Here is a 21,491-nt window from a genome sequence, read left to right on the forward strand (position 1 = left end):
CGCACTGCCTCATCCACAAATCTTTACTATATAAGAAAATAAAGTGACAAAAGATGATGTCCTCATTTAGCTCAGGAACAGCTAAGAGGAGGTGTTGTTTTGTTATGTGGCTGCCACTATAGAAATTCTACGGGAAGCTGAGAGAGAAATGTGCTGCAACTTTCAGTGCCAGGCGCTGTGAATACTAAAATGTGATCACAGCTCTCCAGGTGTGAAAAGCATGCAGACACTCAAAAGAGAAGTCCTGTTGAACACAACAGTTTTTCATTTCATGGTTGAATGCAACTGAGTATGTCTTTTCTCTGCCACCAGGTTGTATGTAAACATCTTTAGCATCTACTGAAAATGAAGCCCACAATTTATGAATTGCACTACAGTATAATAGATAAAGAATATTCAGCTTTTCATCAGATGTTGATGAAGGTAATATTTACTGTTTACATTAAGCATTTTTAAAAAAAAATCATTTTAACAATCATTGCCAAATGACCTGAATGTAGCATTAGCCCTCCATCCTCTTGACCCCTCCCACTCTCCGATTCACCACCCCCCGGCTCGGCATGGTTGACAGGCAGCTGAAGGGCAGTGCTGTCAGGGAGGCCAATGGCTGAAGCGTGGGGGGCCTGGCGGGGTGGCTGAGCCCCAGGACAATGCCATTACAGTGGGGATGAGGACTGCATGAATGACCTGAGGAAATCATGGGGCCAGCAGGAATGTTCTCCCGCTGGGTGCACACATGGTATTTCACTCTGCAGCAGGGTGATAAGCCCCACTCCCCCCAATAACAGCCACCCAGAACAGTCCATCATTAAAAAGAAACCTGGTGAAGGGTTCTTATTGTGGGCAGATGCAGAATGTGGCACGGTTACATATATGCAAACATATGAAAGGTGTTCACAATCTTTACAGACTATACCAAGCTTGAACGATGTGCATGAACAATTGACCATGGTTTCTTTTTAGATGATGGACTTAATTGCTTAAAAAAATTATTGCTTGTCTCATAATCTATACCTAATCCCCTACTGTTCAAACACAGAGTAGCCAGTCCTCCAGTGCATTTGACAACAGTATGCGTGAGAGGCCTCCAATCGAAGGGGACTCTGAGCTCCATGCAGCCTCATGTGGCCCCATGTTTTAAGCCTCAAAGGAGCCAACAGGAGTTACAATCCCATATAGACTAGTCTATAGTGTGAGTTACGCACTTTTCATTGACAGCAGCCACAGGTTACTATAGTTCACTGGCTGACAAGAGAGGTTATGGAGCCACATAGCTGCATAGTCACTCACATCAAGAGTGGCCATGCTGTTACATACATCAAATGTAACAAGCTGTCAAGGCAACCCCACAAAAATAACACAGATATCAGTAGAATAAAGTATGTGTGTTTGTTAATGAGAGCTAAGCTTCATCTCCCCTACATAAAGGCAGTAATCACAGTGGATGCCTTAATCACTTGTATGTTGGTACGGTAATTATCTACAGCGGCTATGTTAATGCAATCAAAAACATATGGATTCAAACCTCAAAATGTTCAAGCTCAAAAGTGAGTGAGTTTTGTGGCGACCCCAGTTTCTCCTATAGATTGTGGAAGACGAGCTGTATTCAGTTGGTTGCAATCTGCCACAAAATCCTACACACTGGTCCTTCAATGTTTCTTGATCATGTTGTGGTAATTTCTGTCTGTTAGATCAAATAGTTCCAAGTTGTCTGTAACTACAGTACCAGACTTTTGTCTATTTTAAGACTTCTCTTGCTTTTCCAATTGGATAGCAGAGTAAAACATGCTGTCAGATAGAGCATTTATCTGCTGAGAGCTGAATTTTAGAACTTAAGAAACTCTGGGTGTAGGAAAATACGAGGTGAAAAACACATCTAGTCTCATTGTCACCTTATGTAAGTAGCACAGCTGATACAACAGCAAACAAAAATTGAGATGTCAACTTCATAAGTAAGGACACAAAGAGGTACGGCAAACTTTGGCAAAGTTGTATGTGTGTATACACTGTGATACACAGAATGTAGGATCCCCCTTAGGATCTTTCATTATTCATTACATCCATCTTTCACGACACTCACCACTATCAACCATTGTGAAACAAAAATATTAGGTATGTATATTAATACATAAAAGTATTTTTTTTATATCATTAGACCATTGCTTTGAATATGGTCATAACATTTTTAAGAATTTAATACATTGCTGAATTTCCAGACAAACACTTTTTCTTTAAAGTTTCAGTTGTATACACTGCCATATAGTACCCAGATTATTTTTGTGAAAGGGCTTTCTTTTTGAAAATAACTACACTAGCCAAAGAAACAAGAATTGAATCTATTACCTATGTAAATTCATATAACGTTTTATAGTACATGCAGTTTGTTTTGGTCTCTCCCAATATTAACAGGCAGCCTGTACAGGCTTAATTTTCACTAGCAAATAGCTGTATGTTGAAAAAACCTACTGCATATATGAAAACATCTTCCAATCTTAACCATATGTAAAGAATCTAGTGTAATTAACTGAAAGTGATGCGGTATGCTCCATCTAACTCAACATGCTTCCTCATCTTTCCCATGTACTGGAAGCGTCTGTCGTGCCAGTAAAACCCTTCTTCTCTTTCCTTATTGTTTTTATAGGCCCATAAATAGTCCAGGCTAAATTAATGAGGCCACAGAGACGGTGATGGAGGAGTTAGGGGATAAAGGAATGGCGAGATGAAGGGAGTGATAGATGGGATCATTATAACACAGCACATCTCACTTAACAGAACTGTTAGCTTTGGAAGTTGCATGTTTTAGCATGTGCCAATTCTTGTCTGGTCTTGCGTGAATGTACAAACATACATTCAAAGTGGAGAAAGCTAACAAAGCCCTTTGAAGCACCATGTTCACACGCACACACCCTCTAAACAGATACGCATGAACATACACACAAACATACTACATGCAAGCTGGAACAAATAGCTCATGTTGGGCACCACATACTGTCAAGAAACCTTTCCAAGCACAACTCGCTTGCACGCACAAGCACACAGACACACACACACACACACACACACACACACACACACACACACACACACACACACACACACATACACACACACACAAAATCATAATTAGCTCAACTGCAGCTATGAGAAATGAAGATAGCCTATTCTTTCCCCACCTGGGGACAATTTACTGAGTATCACAGTTAAGCTGAACACACTGGTAATTAACACAGAACCCCAGTCAGTTAGCTGGCTGATAGCAGAACTTTGTATTATCGCATTGTTTTAGGTGAAAGACTTTACAGAGCCCATTTTTGAGCCATTCTTCACTGCAGACTACTCACACTAGGAGAAGAGCTTAAAATTCATATGGAGTGAAAGACTAATTACTGTAAGACTAGAATGCACTACACCGAACAACTCTCCAGCTATAATAATAATTCCTTAAGATTTTGAATTAAGTCTCCAATTCTGCTGGTTTTAAAGTAGATATATAGTTGGTTTTAATTGTGAAAACTGACACGTCAGACACGTCAGAAATCCCAAATATTCAATTATTCCTTAAGTGGAGCCAAACAATTCATCAACATTTTTAGTTTCTGAGACTCAATGCTGGCAGATAAATACAAAAAGTAATAAACTTAGTGGAGGTAAAACTATTACCTGTTTGGCCTCCTGCAAGTTGCTGTTTTCTACATATATAAAGAGGAAATGCACAAACAAAAGAGCATTATCTTTCTTAATATCCAAACTGAATGACACTGAAATGTATCTTCAAAATAAATAAATAATTGTAAAAGCTAAAATCTAAAATGCACAGAGAAAAACAATCCAGACACACAGAAGAGCAGAGATGTGGGGGAGATTGACACGCAAGATGAAAGATGTTTGCTTCATAATTAAAAGGTGTGCACACCCGTGGTAGATGTATGGCACTGTAATTAACACCTTATTTTGCTGATAATGGGATGCAGTGCAATCTATCAGTGATCAAGCAGTCATGTCTTCCTCTCCCAGTCTTTCCGTCTCTCAACCCCTAAATTTCTGCATGCGTGTTGAGAGTGTATGTGTCACTCAGCACGACATTAGCATGGTAAGTGCATGCAGATGGCAGCCACAGCCAGTAACCTTTCAGCAGCCATTTACATGTAAATCGATGGATTAATTGGCTAAAGCTCATTAGAGTTGGGGTCTCATCAATACCACACACCTCAATTACCCCTGGCGCTGAGCTGTCAGCACCAACCCACCCCGACATACACACAGGCATACATGAGGCCTCTTTGGAAATAACCTTTACTGCCACAACAACTGTCAGAAATCTTATTATATTTAACACATTTATAACGAAATATTGGTCTTTATTTTATCCTGAATGCTGATATTCATCTAATATAAGCACACTTTACCAGGTTTGGAGGGTCCCTGCAATGACATTGAGGTCATAGGACACTAAACTCTGAATTCCTCTGCAGAATCTGATGAAAATGTCACACTAGATAATTCAGATAAACCCAGGCATCTTTCCTTTGTGTGTATTGTGTGATTAAATAAAAACAAAAAATTTTGGAGGACAAAAACTGATATCCAGGATGTAGTGAAAGGCCCTCACACGTCAATATAGCACCAACAGCAATACAAAGCCAGTCAGAAAAGCATGGAATCACACAGGCGTCAGTGCAGAGGCCTTGCATTAATCAGTGAGATTTCTCTAACATTCCTGGAGGCTCTGCACTTTGGCATTGCCTCCAGGTGCTGAAATTGAACACTTAATAGCAAAAGACTAGCCGAGCGGAAGAAATGGAGAAGATTGGTGGGTTGTATCGCTAGACGTGGGCCGTGCTACCTTCACCTTGACAAATGTCTGGTGCCATCCATTTGAACAGGGAGAGATGAAGGGAAATGAATCGGAGGAGGTGGGAAATCTGTGGATGATGAGTACAGTAATCTTGTTGGACACTGCTGTCTGCCATTTTTCTTTGCTCATCTCCAGTGCCTCTAACCTTCCATGCATATTTGTGTGTGTGTGTGTGTGTGTGTGTGTGTGTGTGTGTGTGTGTGTGTGTGTGTGTGTGTGTGAGTGTGAGTGTGAGTGTGTGGGTGAGAGAGAGAGAGAGAGAGAGAGAGAGAGAGAGAGAGAGAGAGAGAGAATGTGTGTAATTTGTAAGAAAGGTCAGTGCTCATCCCACAGTATCCCTCAACCTTTAAAGGTTGGATCCTTTGTCCTGTTATAAGTGACACTTTATTCCAGCCTCTTCAAGAGGAGAGACTTAGACAAAGACAGAGAGAGAGAGAGCATTAAACATTTTTGGCAGCACAAACACTTGTTGACACACAGTGGGGGTACTGGTAAAGCCAATTACCTAACTTAAAAGTGCTGCATGGCTTGCCCCTGTACTGGCAACAACGCACTGTTCACTCACAAACCATTATCACAGCTTAACACTACTAAAATGATAACTTTATTTCATACCCATTATCTTTAATTTCAACAATGAGTCCCAGCAGTGTCCAAGCAAAACAAATCCCATTTACTTGAGCATTTAGTTCCCGGACATCTGAGGGGGGACACTGGGTTCAGTATCATTTTGAGAAAGTAAGTCGCAACAGATTTCAATACAGGCACAAAAATAAGGAATTATCTCTGTTTTGTACATAACATGCATGTTAAGTAAAGGGAGGTATGAGTATGACTCATAGTAAAGCATAATCAAAAACATAAAAAAACAACAACTCATAAGATGTTTGTATGTGAGAGAAAGCCATAGACCATGCAACCATTAGCTATATAAAGTTCATGTATTGTCCATCAGCATGCATTTAGAAATATGATGATAAATCCACAGAGATTTAGAGATTGATATGGAATAGTTTACAATGAATTATTTATCTGTACTGTATTCATTCATTCAAATATACGTTTTGAAAATGAGGTCAATCAAAGTACATTTTCTTCCTTTTAATTGTATGTGGCCAAATATCTATGTCACATTTATGCACATTTTGCCAAATATTTCTTAATATTACTGTGACACATTTTATCTCCTCAGCCATATCTCATCGATATTTTTCATTCTTTCAAATGCAAAGGAACTCCATTCTTTGAGTTGTATAAACTGCGTCTGAGCAACATTAGGAAACTTAATGGAGTTTGTTTGTCAATTACAAAGCATTTGAAGCCGTGCATTAACCTTCATACACACACAGTCAATGTAGTGTTTTGTCTGATGCTGTAAAATTGGTATTGGTCTATTTAATACAAACGTTTTTTTTTTAATCTAGATTGCTTTATATGGTCAGTGAAACACATAAAGGCTAATGCACAAGTGGGAAAAGACACACTCTGCAGACCTTTAGGGTTGTCCGGTGTGGTCTAGCTTTGCAATCACCATGCTTGGCTGCTCTGGGCATGCTCTGTTGTGTTTGGCATTCAGAGGGCAGAGACAGCTAAAGGCGTGATCACTGATGCCTGACCACCTTTAATCAGCGCACGCAAACTGACAAACACTGATATGCATACACAACAGCACTATATACGTCACACGCAAATGACCTGCGTCCTCTCTCGCAGATGCACACATTCACACACATACACTTACTTGCACACACCAGACGGCATGTCTTTCCATCTGACACCATTTCTATGTCAACCACTGTGGCTGAAGGCAAAATGTCACTACTCTGCCTCTTGCGGGTGGATAGGGATGGCTAGAGTATTCAATAAATGAGTGCAGGGACCTTTTTCCTTTATCTCTATCAAATGTGGAAGTAGGGAGAGTCAAGGATGCATGCAGTCTGAGTCTATGGATCATTTCAGAAAGACAGGACTGTCTGGGACATCAGTGAATCTTCCATGAGGGCACAAGCTGAGAAATACGTTTTCTTGAGATAGGTTGTGTTCTTGAGACGGGAGTGTGTGTTTAAGTAATGAGTAAATGGTGGATATAATTGAGACATCTTTACTCAAAAGTTCCCTTTATTGAGCCCGTCACTGAAAGTGAAGCCAGCAAGCATGAAAAGAAAGGTCACTCCAGCTGCTTGTCTTCTCAGTGTCATTTTCCAGGCACAAGCTCAAGCTTTTGCTGGTGGCTGAGGTCATATTTGATGGTCACAACAATTCTCTTTTTACCAGGGCTACCCAATATAGCTGCTGTAACACACAAGTGTCCCCATTATCACTTTAACCCTTTAAGCTTGTGAACAAAATCCAGGTAGCAGTCACCTCAGCCTCACATATGTTTACCTTTATGATACAAGTCCAGATCTTTGCTGTTTATATCATGTGAATATATAAAAAAGGATAAATGGTGTAATGCCAACATACTACTTTCACCAGATGAAGTCCAAATAGATTAGAACAGACCATACTGGCAGAGTGTTTCCAACAGGCTACCTTGATAAGCTCAGTCATAGTGTGCATGAGTGCAACAGAAATGTGACAACCTTAGGACCTGTAACTGGACCTGAAAAAGCCTTTCACGGCCTTCAATTTCAAACTTTGAAAAGGCAGCATTTTTTAAACTCGCCTCTGACCAGGTTCCTTTGATCCATTCCAGCCTGCTCTGGGTCAAAAAAAGGAGCTCTGCTGACAGACAGACAGTCCATCCCAAGGCTGTGATACAGCAAAATGTGAAGTTCTGGAAATGAATGTCTTAATGGATAAATGTATAGGAGGACATTTAAATGTACGACAATGAGGGACACAAACATAAATGAATACACAGAACAAGTTAACTTGATACTTGACATATTTTAACTTGAATATCCGAATATATATATCTGTGTGTGTGTGTGTGTGTGTGTGTGTGTGTGTGTGTGTGTCAGTGAGAAGCGGCTCATGCTGTGGTAAGCACTTTGTCTTCCTTTCCTCACCTCTGCTCACTTCTGGTTTCCTAATGACCTGTATATATTGACAGACATGTCTCTCACACTTATGTTGTGCACTTATTCTCTCTCTCTCTCTCTCTCTCTCTCCCTCTCTCTCTCTCTCTCTCTCTCTCTCTCTCTCTCACACACACACACACACAAACAAGCACACACAGATCCCAGAGGAGCTCTGAAGCCTCACTTCCTGCAGACCTGATTAAGATGGAAGACACAAACAATAAAAACACCAAGGTTACCATAGCAAGGTCAACAGCACACAAGCAGACACAGGTACGAGGGAAAAAACATATTTGAAAATACAAAGCAGCCAGTGGCGAACCATGGATCAGCTGGGTGAGATTAGTTCCTGGTTTTTCTTTTAAGGTTTCTGAAGCTTGCTGAGACCTACAACCATAACCATTTATATTTTGTATATAGTGATATTCACATTGATTGAAAACACACAAAACCCAAATCTACATATACATATATCCATGGATCAGGATGGGCTGATATTAAATAAATAAGTAAGGCTGATCAATTGTAGATGGGTAGAAGTAAAATACAGTCCTAACTTTTGACAAAATAAAAATCTTATATGTCTTTGAACATTACAAATTATTAACTAACTTACTTTTTACTCTAGGCTGCATTAGTGGGCTACTAAGTGCTCAAAACAATCTGCAGTGCCTTAGTATCACCAACAGTACCTTGATCACTTAAAAAGCAAAGGAATAAAAGACTTCCAATGCAGTACAAGCCAGCCTACACTCCTACCGACACCAAGTCAATATCCCAGCATGTTAAGTCTTGGGTGACTGCTTAGACTTAAATGGGTCGTACAGACATGTGTCACATAATTTAGCATCAAAGAAAAGTGTGAGGGCTGTCAGTGCAGAGAATGAGTGGATCAAAAATCTCCACAAGCACAGTGAGTTCTTGGACGTATGTGTGCGGCAGTTCTCATGTGTCACTACATCAGTGCTTACTGTCTATATGGTAACTGGCCAAGGCCTCACTGCAGAATTACCACTAGATTTCCATGCTGCGCCCTGACTCTCAAAAGTGTTAAAACAGACATTGCTGTCTCTGCTCTGCTGTCATTAAAGACCGCAGTGTTTGCTGAATCGGAAAGGTTGTTATGCTGACATCTGTGATGTAGCAGCACAGCGAGATCAGACAGCTGCTGGAAGACGGATATTTGCGTTGTGACGCTTGGGTTTTTCGAACTGAAAATGACACTCAGAGGCCTCTCTTCACTGAACGCATCGCGGCTGTACAATGAGATGATGCTTCTGACAACTACTCACATTGTCACTATACATGCCTACAGGACGTGTTTAGATAAGTGAGACACTTGACAGCCGGAGGCCCTGGATGTGTCTGAGGTTGTGGCTGAGGGCATCTTCAGCACCAAGGACAGCAGACATCACATACGATTTACAGTAATAGGCCTTTTTTATTCATGGGCTGGAAACAGACAGAAAGCTTACTCTGAATATCTGTTCTGCTTTTGGTCGTAGTCACTTTAGGTGTAAGAGCAATAGTAGTATTATGATTAGACTCTTAGTCAGGCTATGACTGTATTACATGGCCCTCTAATTTGCCATTTGTGCAGTCATTTAAACTACAACGCCTGCTGAAGTTGGTGTAGTAATGTGCAAAATAAAAGAAAGGAGAGTTGTGGAGTGAAATACTGATAATAGTTAAAAGTAAAGTAATAAAAAGTGAGGAGATAAAAGGTGAAAATGCAAATTAGCTTTTGATTATGCTGTAGATCAGCAAGAGTCCCTAATTAAAAAAGATAATAATATAAAAATAAATGATTGTGTTTTTATAATCAATTATTCATAAGGAATTTTGTTTATGAGGAATATGTCTGTTTTTATGCAAAACAAATTAAAAACTGGGAGGAATAAGCCCTTGTTATGACTTAAAGAACTACTGTATTAAATAGTGACGAGGAAAGGCAATATTTTGCTATTGACTTTTGTAAATGTCACTATTTTATTGTGTGACCTATGTGTCAAGTTGTGGTGGAAAACCTTTTTATCAGCCAATCAACCTTACTGGTACATTTGAGAGCAATGCACAAGGATTAGTGGAGCAATGCTGAAAAAATAAAATAAAATAAACCAGACACGTCAGCCTCTGTGGATATTGAATTGATAGCGGCAATGTCACAAATCACAAAACAAGCATTCTGCGCCAAAGAGTTTTCAGCGGGGGTCTATATCGCAGTGACAGCTCGCTTTCTTTCTCTCTTGCCTTCACCCCCCCCACCCCTTCCTCCCCCTGCTGCCTCCCTCTACAGCTTGCTCCCTCTCATCCATCAGCAATGATGGAGTGACTCCCCTGTTCAACTCCCCCATTTCCCTCCCCTGTTACATTACATGTGTATCCAAACATCCACTGTGTCTGTCAAACAGGACGTTTCCCCGCAGTGTCCATCCCTATGTCCTTGCCTGTCTACCGACGCACACAGGCTCCTACACACACACACGCTCGCTCACACACACACACACACACACACACACACACACCCTAGTAATGTCAGGAGTCCCACAGTGGTCGTCTGTTTAGCCACACTCGTCCTTTGCTCCATGTGCGCAAATGCACAAAAGTATAAATCCAAACGTAACAAAAAAATTCTATGTGTGTTTTTTTCTGTTTCTAATTTCTCTGCGTGCACATACTGCATGTTTCTGTGTATGGTACATGCACAAACCCACACATGTATACACACGCACAAAGACTGACCACTGTGAAGTGGTCCTGTCAACTGACAGGGGCCTCTCCAACAAATAAACACCCCATCTATCTATCCCTCCGTCTCTGTTTTAGGACTGGTTGTGTGTGTGTGTGTGTGTGTGTGTGTGTGTGTGTGTGTGTGTGTGTGTGTGTGTGTGTGTGTGCATTTGGGTGTATTTGTCTGTGTGTGTTAAGTTGGATTCCTGAGCCTGTGGTTACCAACAGCTTTGAAGTCCTAACAGCACCAAGGCCCTGGGGTGATGAGCTTACCCGCCACCCCCAGCCTGCACTGGAAGGCCCATAAAGAGAAAAGCAAACAGGCAATAATACCCCGAATGAGCAAACCTTTCCTGCATCTTTGGCTACAGCCTCCTCCTTGGCCCCTGCATGCCAGAAACACACTCACACAGGCACACAGGCACACACACACACACACACACACACACACACACACACACACACACACACTGTATTAGTATACTATATGAGTGCACACAGAGATAAAGAAGTAGACATTGATTTAAGAGGGACTGAGACATAAACAGACATATGCTCGTGCAGTCTTTCAATCTGCATGTAAAGCAATGGATAAGCATACGAATGTGCTCTCTCTCTCTTTCTCTCTCTCTCTCTCTCTCTCTCTCTCTTCACCACCTCTTTCTCTCCCTCTCTCTTTCACACACAGATGAGCATGAATGAGCATATACAACATTATAGCTGAATTTCCTTGCTTAGTGAGTAATTCCTGCCTTTGGACTACAGCTAAATGGTGTCTCTAATTATCCCTATATGTATTATCTCTCTTCTCGCTCTATCCCTCATTCTCTCTGTCTGTCTTTCTCACTCTCCCTTCCTCTCTTTCCCTCCCTCCAGTCAGATTTCCCTCCTGGCTGTTGTGTTGTGGAGTGGGAGTCAGTGATGATTGCTGCAGGCTTCTTGGCATGCTTTAATTAGCTCAGGAATTTTCTCTTTTTTTGGCACATCAAGGTTATAGAAGATGCTCAAAAAGTCAGACAGCACTGGAGGGGCTCAACATTTGGGGGGTGATGAAAACATTACAAAATAAAAAATCACTACCAATAGATCAGCTTGAACTGAGGATGCACTTCTGGACACGGTCTTAGGTTACTCCATGCACATCTTTGTGTGTGAGTGCATGGATTCCCTTTGCATTATGTTCAGCCACAACATAGTTGCCTACAAGTCAATAAAAGTGGGTAAACAGAGTGAGAGCCAGTGTATATTGACATGAATGAGGTGTGGAATCCCAAAGAAATTCCTGAAAAGCTTCTGACATCAACTTTCTCTGGAGAGAGTGCTCAGTCGCTATTGAGTTTATGTTTTACTCATTCTGATAGTTAGGATGGGATTCTGTGATTCGGGGAAAAAAAAGATAGTTTAGTTTTACATTCAGGAAAATTTGCATAGTGTGGTGTTAACATCATGATTCAAGACCTTTCTCGGTGGAGCACTCAATCCAGGCCTTGTCCTTTCTTCCAGCCTCTCCTCATATTTTGAGCTCCAAAAAGGCGAAATGCCAGGCAGTACACAGCCAAAAGGCTGCAGCAGAGAAAGCCTCCACACTAAGCTAAACTGACAAGAGAGGAGGAGACTGATGCAATGGAACACTAGTGCTAGAGCAGAGCCTTGTACAGTATAACACTTCATTCACCCAAACAAACACACACACACACACACACACACACACACACACAGACCCACACAAACACACAGGAGTGACAGGACATCATGAACTGATGTGATTGCCTGGACTGGCTTTGAAAATGTGTGTGGTGGAAGTAGATGAGGAACACCCACTCTGAACAACGACTGTGGAGGTGCCCCTCGACAAGAAACTGAACGCCCAGCAGTAACAGGCTATTGTTATACTCTGCTAGACTGTGCAGCTCCCATTGTGAATGTGTGCAACTTTGGTATATGATGTGTAGCAGAGCACTGCTGGAAGAAGGAACAATGGCTCAGAGGACTCAGTGAACTGGATAAACAAACGCTACAACACACAGATGCACACACAGATGCGCACACGTATAGCACATACAAAATATATTTGGTAACATATACACACAAAAAGAAAAGAAAAAAAATGTGTGATGTATATTAGCCTGTTGCTGGATTAGAAATGCTGTCATTGTAATTTAGGGGCTGTGGTGTTGAGTGTGTGTGTGTGTGTGTGTGTGTGTGTGTGTGTGTGTGTGTGTGTGTGTGTGTGTGTGTGTGTGTGTGTGAAACTGACATGTTCTTGTGGAGAGCCTGGCAGTTATATAATGGCCAACACAAACAAACAGAGTTCTTCCAAGGGACCAGAGGAGAGCCAATAGCTCCATGAATCCACAGCACTCAGCCTCAACAGTCTGGTAGAAAAATATACAAAAAAACACAGGACAAAAGACAATGTGTGTGATGAGAAAAATAAGAAGGGAAAATGTAAGCACAAATGGCAGACTTCTACAGTGCTGCTGGATCTCCTCTACTATTATTGATTGGCCTGAATGAGCCAAAAAAAAATTATTTTGAGAAATACTCTCAAAATACAAGTGTAGGCCAGGAAGAGGTAAGAGAGTCTGTCAATTTAACTTTACAAAAGCACATAAAAAACACAATCATCCTGAGTCTCAACCACAGAGCCAGAATGGAAAGAAACCGAAATGATTTAACTTAATTTATTATTCTTTTACTTTCAAAGTAAATATCATGGTTACCGTCAGTACCGATACATCCCAACACATATGTGGCACACAAAATGATCTGAATCCTGCCTTGAATCCCTTAAAAAAACTAATAAACCTGGGGGTCAAACAAAAAACACCATTGATGATTTAAAAAAAATATATATTTTAAAATCAAAGATTTAATTGGATAACATCTGTGTCTTTTACAATAAACAGTGAATTGCATTAAAGGATTTCTTGATAGGGGGGCTAACAGACTCAATAGCAGAAACAGAACAACACTGGCATTCCATTGGAGTCCTCTTCCTCACTATTTTATGAATGTTTGTTCAATATAGTACTTATTTTACTACTATTTTAGCTCTGCTATGATTGGCAGTACTAGCAATGGCACCACAGGGAGTTATTTGATTCACTGACGAAGCTGATTACAACTTTGCTTAAAATCAATTATAAAATGGGATGCTGAATCATTTCAGGGACCTAAGATTGAGTATTTCATTGGTCAGGTTGATGTAGGTTTTGCGTGACAAAGACAATGAAAGATGTGTAATGTGTTTTCTTGAAAGCCAAGCATGTCTGTGCATGAGGGCAGCAGCTAAATCACTTAAGCAGGAGAGTGGAGAGTGATATAAAACATTCGACATGAGATGGACGGCAGGCTTTGAACCGGCAGCCAAGACCATCAGCCACCAGGGGGAACAGAGAGGGAGGGAAAAATGAGAGGACGTAAACAAGGAGCAAGAAAGCCCTGTTATTTGGAAACGCTGAGATCATTACAGTAATCAAAAACAAATCATTTTAGAGCATGTATCATCAGTTCTAAATGATATATTAGAACCTAAAATAAAGCACATCTCTCTTCTTCCACTTATAATAAGATATGTTAAATAATCCAGGCAAGAGGCAGCAACAAGGACTTAAGTAGGCTTGAGTATATGTGTCTCTGTGTCCGTGTATATGGATTTACTGCATATGTGTAATCATATTAAGCATTATGGCACTGGCAAGTTTGAGGATTGTGTGTCTTGATAAATCCAGTAAGAACGTAAACCTGCGGCTCTCCTCAACGTACAGCAGAACAGCTGCTTGCATTTGCACAACACACACACACACGCGCGCGCACACACACACACACACACACACACACACACACACACACACACACACACACACACACACACACACACACACACACACTCGAACTTGACCGACAGACATCCGTTTGCTGTTTTAGGATCAAATTAGGGTTGCAGGAATTTCACACTGATGGTAGATAGGAGTTAGTTCACCTGCTCCAGTCTGTTCTAATGACAGATGAAAGACTGACTTAGTGAGATTAGATCTGGCCTCACATTCTCCGTGGAAAGGCCGAAGCCTGTTCACAAAACATACAGTAATCCAGATGATGACTGACACGTCCATTCACCTCATACAGTCTGAAAAGCTTCATGTCCTCTCACTGCGACAAAAGATCTGATAACATCTTCTGCTCTGATATGGATGATGAAATATCAAAATATGCTGACAGCAATATACACTGTATGCTGTGAAATATGCAATGACACGTTGCAGTCACAAGCACACACACCCATACATGCACAAACACTCTCATAACAGCAGCTCGCACATGGCGTCCCATTGCCAAAGCCAGACAGAATTCATGTGTTCGTTTGAAGGCGCCACTGAAAAAACATCCTTGCTTTCACAAACATTTCTGGCTGTACACACACACACACACACACACACACACTTGCACACACAGAAACACACACACACACACACACACACACACACACACAAACCAGCATGACAGTCTAATACTAGAGTGTATTCTACTAAAGCCCTTAAACACACTTTGGAGTCTGTATAAACAAAGGCAACTGCTCTCATACTCCCTCTCTCTTCCTTTCTCACTCACAGACACACACACTCAAACACACACACATACACACAAACTCAAAGAACAGACACTTGGGTAAATGGAAGATGCTGCTTCAAGGCGTCCGGTCAACAAAAACAAAGCATAAAATATTCAGCAAAGGTGCTCCATCCACTTCTGACTCAGAGCTAACAGTCGAGGCCAACAAATGCTTTACTGTGGGTCTTAAATCTACCTAAGTGCCACTGCTTGATAGCATGTATGTTTAATTACTAAATTACTAAACAACAATATAGGGAAATGTAACCCACTATAGAATGTCTGTTTTCTTCCAATGGACAGCTAATTTAATAATAACTCTTTCTGTGTGTAGTCATGGGATCAAAATATGTTCAAATGGGTTTTGGGGCCCAATTTGAGTACTAGTAAGTACAAGAAACCATGATTTAGACATCTGTTTCATCCTGTTTTATCTGGCTGTACCACTGTAAATAGGTTTTCATCTTTTTCCCTATCTGTCTTGACCTAACACAATGCACTCAACTATCTGTTAACATAGAGGGCCTGAAGAGTGGGCTGCGTGCTGGGGGCCCCCTGACGGCTACGCGCGGGGGCTGTGGGGGCCTGTTGGTGCAGCTGTCCCACTCCAGGGTAACATAAGACCTTATTAGAGTCCATTAGACCTCTCTGAAACCAATAAGAGATTGTCAAATACATCCAAACATTCACACAATTCACAGGGAGACAGGAAGTGAAAGGAGGGTGGTACGAAGGGTGACAGGGGGTCTGCCATTTGTCTACATAATGCCCCATTCTTGTATCTATAACTTCTGTCCTTTCAAATTTTGGGTAAAAGGAAAAATTTGTAGTAAATAGCACCGACCCAATGTGTGTTTTTAACCAGCACATATATATCTCATGCTAGTCCTCATTTTTGTTCAGTCATCCGCTTTCTAAATCTGTTTACATTTTCTACATATAAGGTTTTCATCTGACAGCTGCGGCAGAGTTTCTCCTCGCATCTGGACAGTGAGACTCGTCTGGAGTCCACAGCCCCAGAAAAAGAGCTTCCCTTGGCCCTGACAGCAGGGGCTTGACCTGGGAGACTGCCTTTGATCTTTAATTAACACTGGGCATGGCTCTGGAGAGGAGTTGATGAACATGGCAGCATTTAGGGCCAGCTCCAATAACTACTGTACTGAGAGAGCTAAAGACAGACGGCTTTTTCTTCGAACTTCCAACACTGTTTCAACTTTAGAGTCATTTTGGAACAGCCGCAGTGCAGAGGTGCCTGCTTTCAAATAGATGCTGTGTCTGGCTTCTTAAGCAGAGTGAGGAGCTCGCTGAGACTGAGAAAAAGGGAGCACATCTAGAACGGCATGGACCACAGAAAACAGCCACAACAAAGAGAAGGTGGGGTTTCATGGTACATGCAGCTGGAGCTTCTGTATCGTTTGCCAAAGCCACTGCGAGCAGTTTTCTCATTGGCATGAACAAACAAAATATAGAATCATAAACCAGTGGATCATGAAGTAAGCGAGTGTTCACCACTAATGTTGTTATTTTAGATGATATACCATGGTATTTAAATATATCATGTGCTTTTACAGATAAAATGTATTTGAAGGAATACTTTCTACCAAAAACACAGGACACTACAAAAACGCTTATTATGCAGCTGCTGCACTGGATGAGCTACTGTACAGATACAAACTGTAAGTGATGAAAGCTGTAACTAGCCACAGAAGCCACACACTGCAAATGTAAATTTGCAGTTATCTAGTTATGGTATGTCTGCGTGCATACTAACCCATTATGAAGAAATATATATATGTATATAAAAAAAGAATGAAAAATTACACATTACCCATTACACTGTGGTTCAGGATGCGCTTATGAAAGGCTCATTATGAGAATTAACATCTTAACTCACTGGTTGCTAAATCCCAAATTCTATTACTTAATATTTTTGGCAAAGTAGCTGAAGTGAAATTAAGTGTTTCAAAGAGCAATGTGTCAGTCCAGGTCTGTAAAAAAACTGTCAAAGTGACATTTTGATTCTTTCCAATAACCAACTGGCAATGGCTCGAATCAGTCCCCCTGCAGAACATGTGTGATGATGATGTTTCAGACAGTCTGAAAATGAAAGGCAAAGTCAGGCAGCTGAATTTTGCAACCACCTCCAAAGGCGACTGTGGGGGAGATTGAGTATCTCCAGACTCCAATGTCTACCCACTCATGACTTCACCAACACCCACAACCATCACCGCAACTATTCCATTATTCACCATCCGCTCCAGCCCACTCCTTTCTTCTGCGTTATCAGTCCCATCCTTGCTACTCTGGTTAAGATCTTCCCATGGATAATGATGTGTCACAGAGAAGATTACTATTGGACTACTACACGCTGTACCCTGTAGCTCAAAGACCTGGATAACACATCACACACATGCATGGAAATATACGTCTAAACTATGCGCCAACCTTGTGGGATTTTTGGGTTCTTTTGAAGGCATCACACATACACAATCCACATGCACACACAAACATACACACACAGAGGTTGGGCATGAGACATTAACATTTCTGGGCTGACAGATATGAAGTGTGACAGTCTTCTCATCAAACACCTCGAACACTTTGCAGCCCTGGCAAACTTTGCATTCTATCACACAATATTTTAAACAGAAAACAGAAAAAAATCTGATCTATTAGGCTGAAAGTTGCAAGATGGGATAGGTGAAGAAGAGTAATGAGAGATTACATAAGAATAAAAGTAGTCAACATACAGAATGAAAGGATGACAAAGTATGAGCGAACTGAGAACTAAAATGCATGACTGAAAAAGAGCTTTCTTACTTTGGCAGGTGTTGCTTCTCTCCTCGTACCCCGGGTTGCATAGACACTTCCCAATAGGCACGAGCCACTCCCCTTCTGTGCTGCAGTACATACGTGGAGGCTCTTCCTCTTTGGAGTGATTGACACATGAGCCTTTGACCTCCACCAGCGACTGGGAGTCCATGGGCACCGTGTCAGGGAAGGAGGCCAGATTCCTCACAGTGTACGGGCACTTCTTGAAGTAAACCCTCACTGACACTAAAGCTACGCAGGCGCCCACGTCCTGGAACGCCAGGTAGAAGCCCTTCTTGGTCATGGGACCCACCTCTCGCACCTCAGTGTTGAGCTTGAGAATGCGATCTCCGAGGTCCATTTGGGTGAAACTCTCATCAGCTGCAATGGTGTCAATCTTGGAGAACTGGTGCTCTCTGAAGTGGCTGCCCTGGTCGTCGTCGGTCTCCAGGTAGAGGAGGTTGAAGGTCTCTTTGCAAGTGCCCAAGACCAACGGGATGGAGTTGCAATCCCTCAGGGTGAACTTCAGCTCCACGTAGATCTTCTGGGCTGACTGGCGAGGGATCCAGTTGGTGCGGAGCCAGTTGTTTTGGCTGTACTCCATCACATTGCAGACCTGGAAGGTCCTGATGGGAGTGTAGTGCTCATCCACCCCACTGATCTCCTCCCACTGAAAAAGATGGAGAGACAGAAAGGTGGAAGAAAGAAATAGAGGGAGACAAAAAGGAGCAAGAGACAAGAGAGATAGAGAAGCAAAAACAAAGGGAAAAAAGGAGTACATTTTAAGGAAAAAACAGAAAAGGGAGGGGTGCAAAGGAGGGGTGGTATAAGAAGCAGAGTTATATGGAAAGGTGGGATGAACAGAGTGATGAAAAAGATTAGGTAAAAAAGATGTGAAGATAGGAAAAATAAAAGAGACAGAGAGCAAGTGAGCATTGGAAAGTCGAAGAGGGGTAAGGAAAGAATTTGGAGTCAGAGAAGAAGGAAAGAGGAAAGAAGGGGAAGATAGAGAGAAAAATAAAGTTATCTCCACCCTGTAAGCATTTACACATGAATTATTTAGCTTCAGAATCACTCTTGCTGAATACTAAGCATCTAATAAACACTTAAGGGTGAAAAATCACACTACCAGATCTCTTGTAAATTACTCAAATTAATTAAAAGCAAACTTGCTGCCTTAGCCAAATTTTCTAGATTAGAGCACTATGAAAATATCTCAGAGAAAAATGTGATTTCCCATCTCAATCCAATGTGTGAAACTGCTTAATTGCTGTTAAATATTAGCAAAATCCTATAGTGTTTTTTTCCACCCTTATACTAACATGTTTTTTTCTCTACAAGTGAGGACTTTCAAGCTGCAGTCTTGGTTATTTGCATCACAGTACTACGGCTACTAAAGGAAACGTGCTGAATCCACTATGAAACAAAAGAAGCTACGAAGTATAGACAGATGTGAGTGTATACCAGGAACGTTCGTGTCTATCTTACATTTTCCCTCCACTGGGAGAAAGCAATGAGGAGGAGAGGAGAAAAAAGAAAGCGGGGTCATTCCTTTTGAATTCAACACAGCGGGAAGACTCATTGATCATGCGCTTTGGCTTCGCTGTCCAGGCAAATCAACACTGAATCAGAGCGATGATGAATGGGCAAACACCTGAAACACTGGGCTCCTTGTGATTTCAATGACAATCGTTAGAATGAATGGGCCTAAATGTGTAAATGAATGCTTTTTCTATTTTTTTCTCTCCGTGAAATTCAGAATGGATGTATGCCTGAGTGAGCAGTGCTTTCTTCAGAGAGAGAGAGAGAGAGAGAGAGAGAGACAAGGGAAGAGAAACACTTTCTGTGTAAGTGGAAACTGAATTATCGCTCCTTTCACACAAGCATTAATGGAAACATAAACCCACACACACATATGCATTCACATAAGGCTCATGTGAAATGTTTAAAGTCCCATAGCAGGCGGACACAGCAGGTGCTTTCAGCTCCAACACAGAAATTAATGACGAGCTAAGAAAGTCTAGGTTCTCTATTACATGTTTTTGTGTGCCTGCCTGTGTGTGTGTGTGTGTGTGTGTGTGTGTGTGTGTGTGTGTGTGTGTGTGTGTGTGTGTTGCGTTTGGGTGTAAAGCACATCTATGAGTGTCTGGTGTTCAAGGAGCTCTCAGGCTGAAGGATGGCCACTTGCTTTTCATCTCTCAGTAAAGTTAATGAAACACCCCCAGAGAGAGGGAGAATAAGGGAGAGAGAGCAGGAGAGAAAAGTAGAGAAAGTAGAAGAGATAGAGCTGAAAAATAGCAAAAGGAAGAAGGAGGGAGAGATAAAGTGAGGGGAAAATTGAGGGGAGAGATTCCATTGGTGTTTAGTCTCCCCCGTCATGCCTTCCTTGGCGTCACCTCATTCATCAGAGTGTAGTCCAAGCTCTCTATAGGTCCAACAATAACATGGAAAAGTAGACAAAACTGAGTGGGGCTAAATATAAAGAGGTGAAGCTAAACTTAACATTTCACCTCATTCTGCTCACAAGTTTAATTGCTTTACTCAGAATTTATGTTAAAATAACGATGTGGTGACATGCAGAAAGGTTTGATGATAGACCTTGACACAACAGAAAGCGGAAGGAAGACACAATGGGCCACTATGATTAGTGATTCTGGTGACATTATGTTTAATAAGACAATGTACTCACTTGAACATAATGAAAAGCAGGCATCCTAATCTGCTTCAGCTTTATATCTTTTCTTTTGTCAAATTTAAATGTCTTTCTGCCAGGAACGAAAGCCGCACAAACGGGAATCTAACCTTTTTGTGCAGATGTGATCTGTCACTGCTGTTGGTTAAAAATACTCAATGGAAACATTACATGCTAAAAATACTCAAGACAGAATTATATAAGTTCATATTCTGTCCAAATAATACATGAAAATAGGTCACTCCTGTCAAGAAGGTGTCAACACTCTTCACTACAGCATGTGTTGCTGAACCGTCTCCTAGAAATTACACTTATATACTCCTAATTAACAACATCAAATAAGTTATAAGGGAAACATAATGTTGCATAAATGACGTTATTTAATGATACGAATGATAAAAACGTTTAAATGAAAGTATCTGTAAAGTTGCCAAATGTTCATATTTCATTTGTTTTTCCTCTCTCTCTGTTCGTAGCAGTGTAAAGCATGATTATTGTTTTTATGGTTGGGTTTAGGCACTTAAAGCCCTTAGTTGTAATTAGAGTAAGACCCTGGTCTTGGCTAAATATTTAAAAAGGTAATGCTGACTCGAAGCATTGGACCGGATGTGTTAGATTTTGACATTATACATGAATATAATCCAGGCAACAATAGCATTTATTAAAAAACGAATTACATGCAATTTCTGGAAGACAGAGCTGTTTGTACATTTTGACCTTTCTAAGAAAATTTACATTAAGAATCCATGTCGTATGTCATAGT

The 21,491-nt window shown here is 41.2% G+C and overlaps 1 protein-coding gene across 3 annotated transcripts in view; it reads right to left on the reverse strand.

The window, feature by feature from the left end:
* epha3 (eph receptor A3) overlaps positions 1-21,491 on the reverse strand; it is a 98,198-nt gene that overhangs the window by 62,559 nt on the left and 14,148 nt on the right. For all 3 annotated transcript variants that reach the window (XM_051403097.1, XM_051403096.1, XM_051403098.1), the window contains exon 3: positions 18,046-18,706. In XM_051403097.1, the coding sequence (XP_051259057.1) occupies positions 18,046-18,706 (661 nt within the window). The remainder of the gene's footprint in view (positions 1-18,045; positions 18,707-21,491) is intronic.

The sequence above is a fragment of the Dicentrarchus labrax genome, unplaced genomic scaffold (genome assembly GCF_905237075.1).
Source record: "Dicentrarchus labrax unplaced genomic scaffold, dlabrax2021, whole genome shotgun sequence".
In the NCBI taxonomy this organism is placed as follows: Eukaryota; Metazoa; Chordata; class Actinopteri; family Moronidae; genus Dicentrarchus; species Dicentrarchus labrax.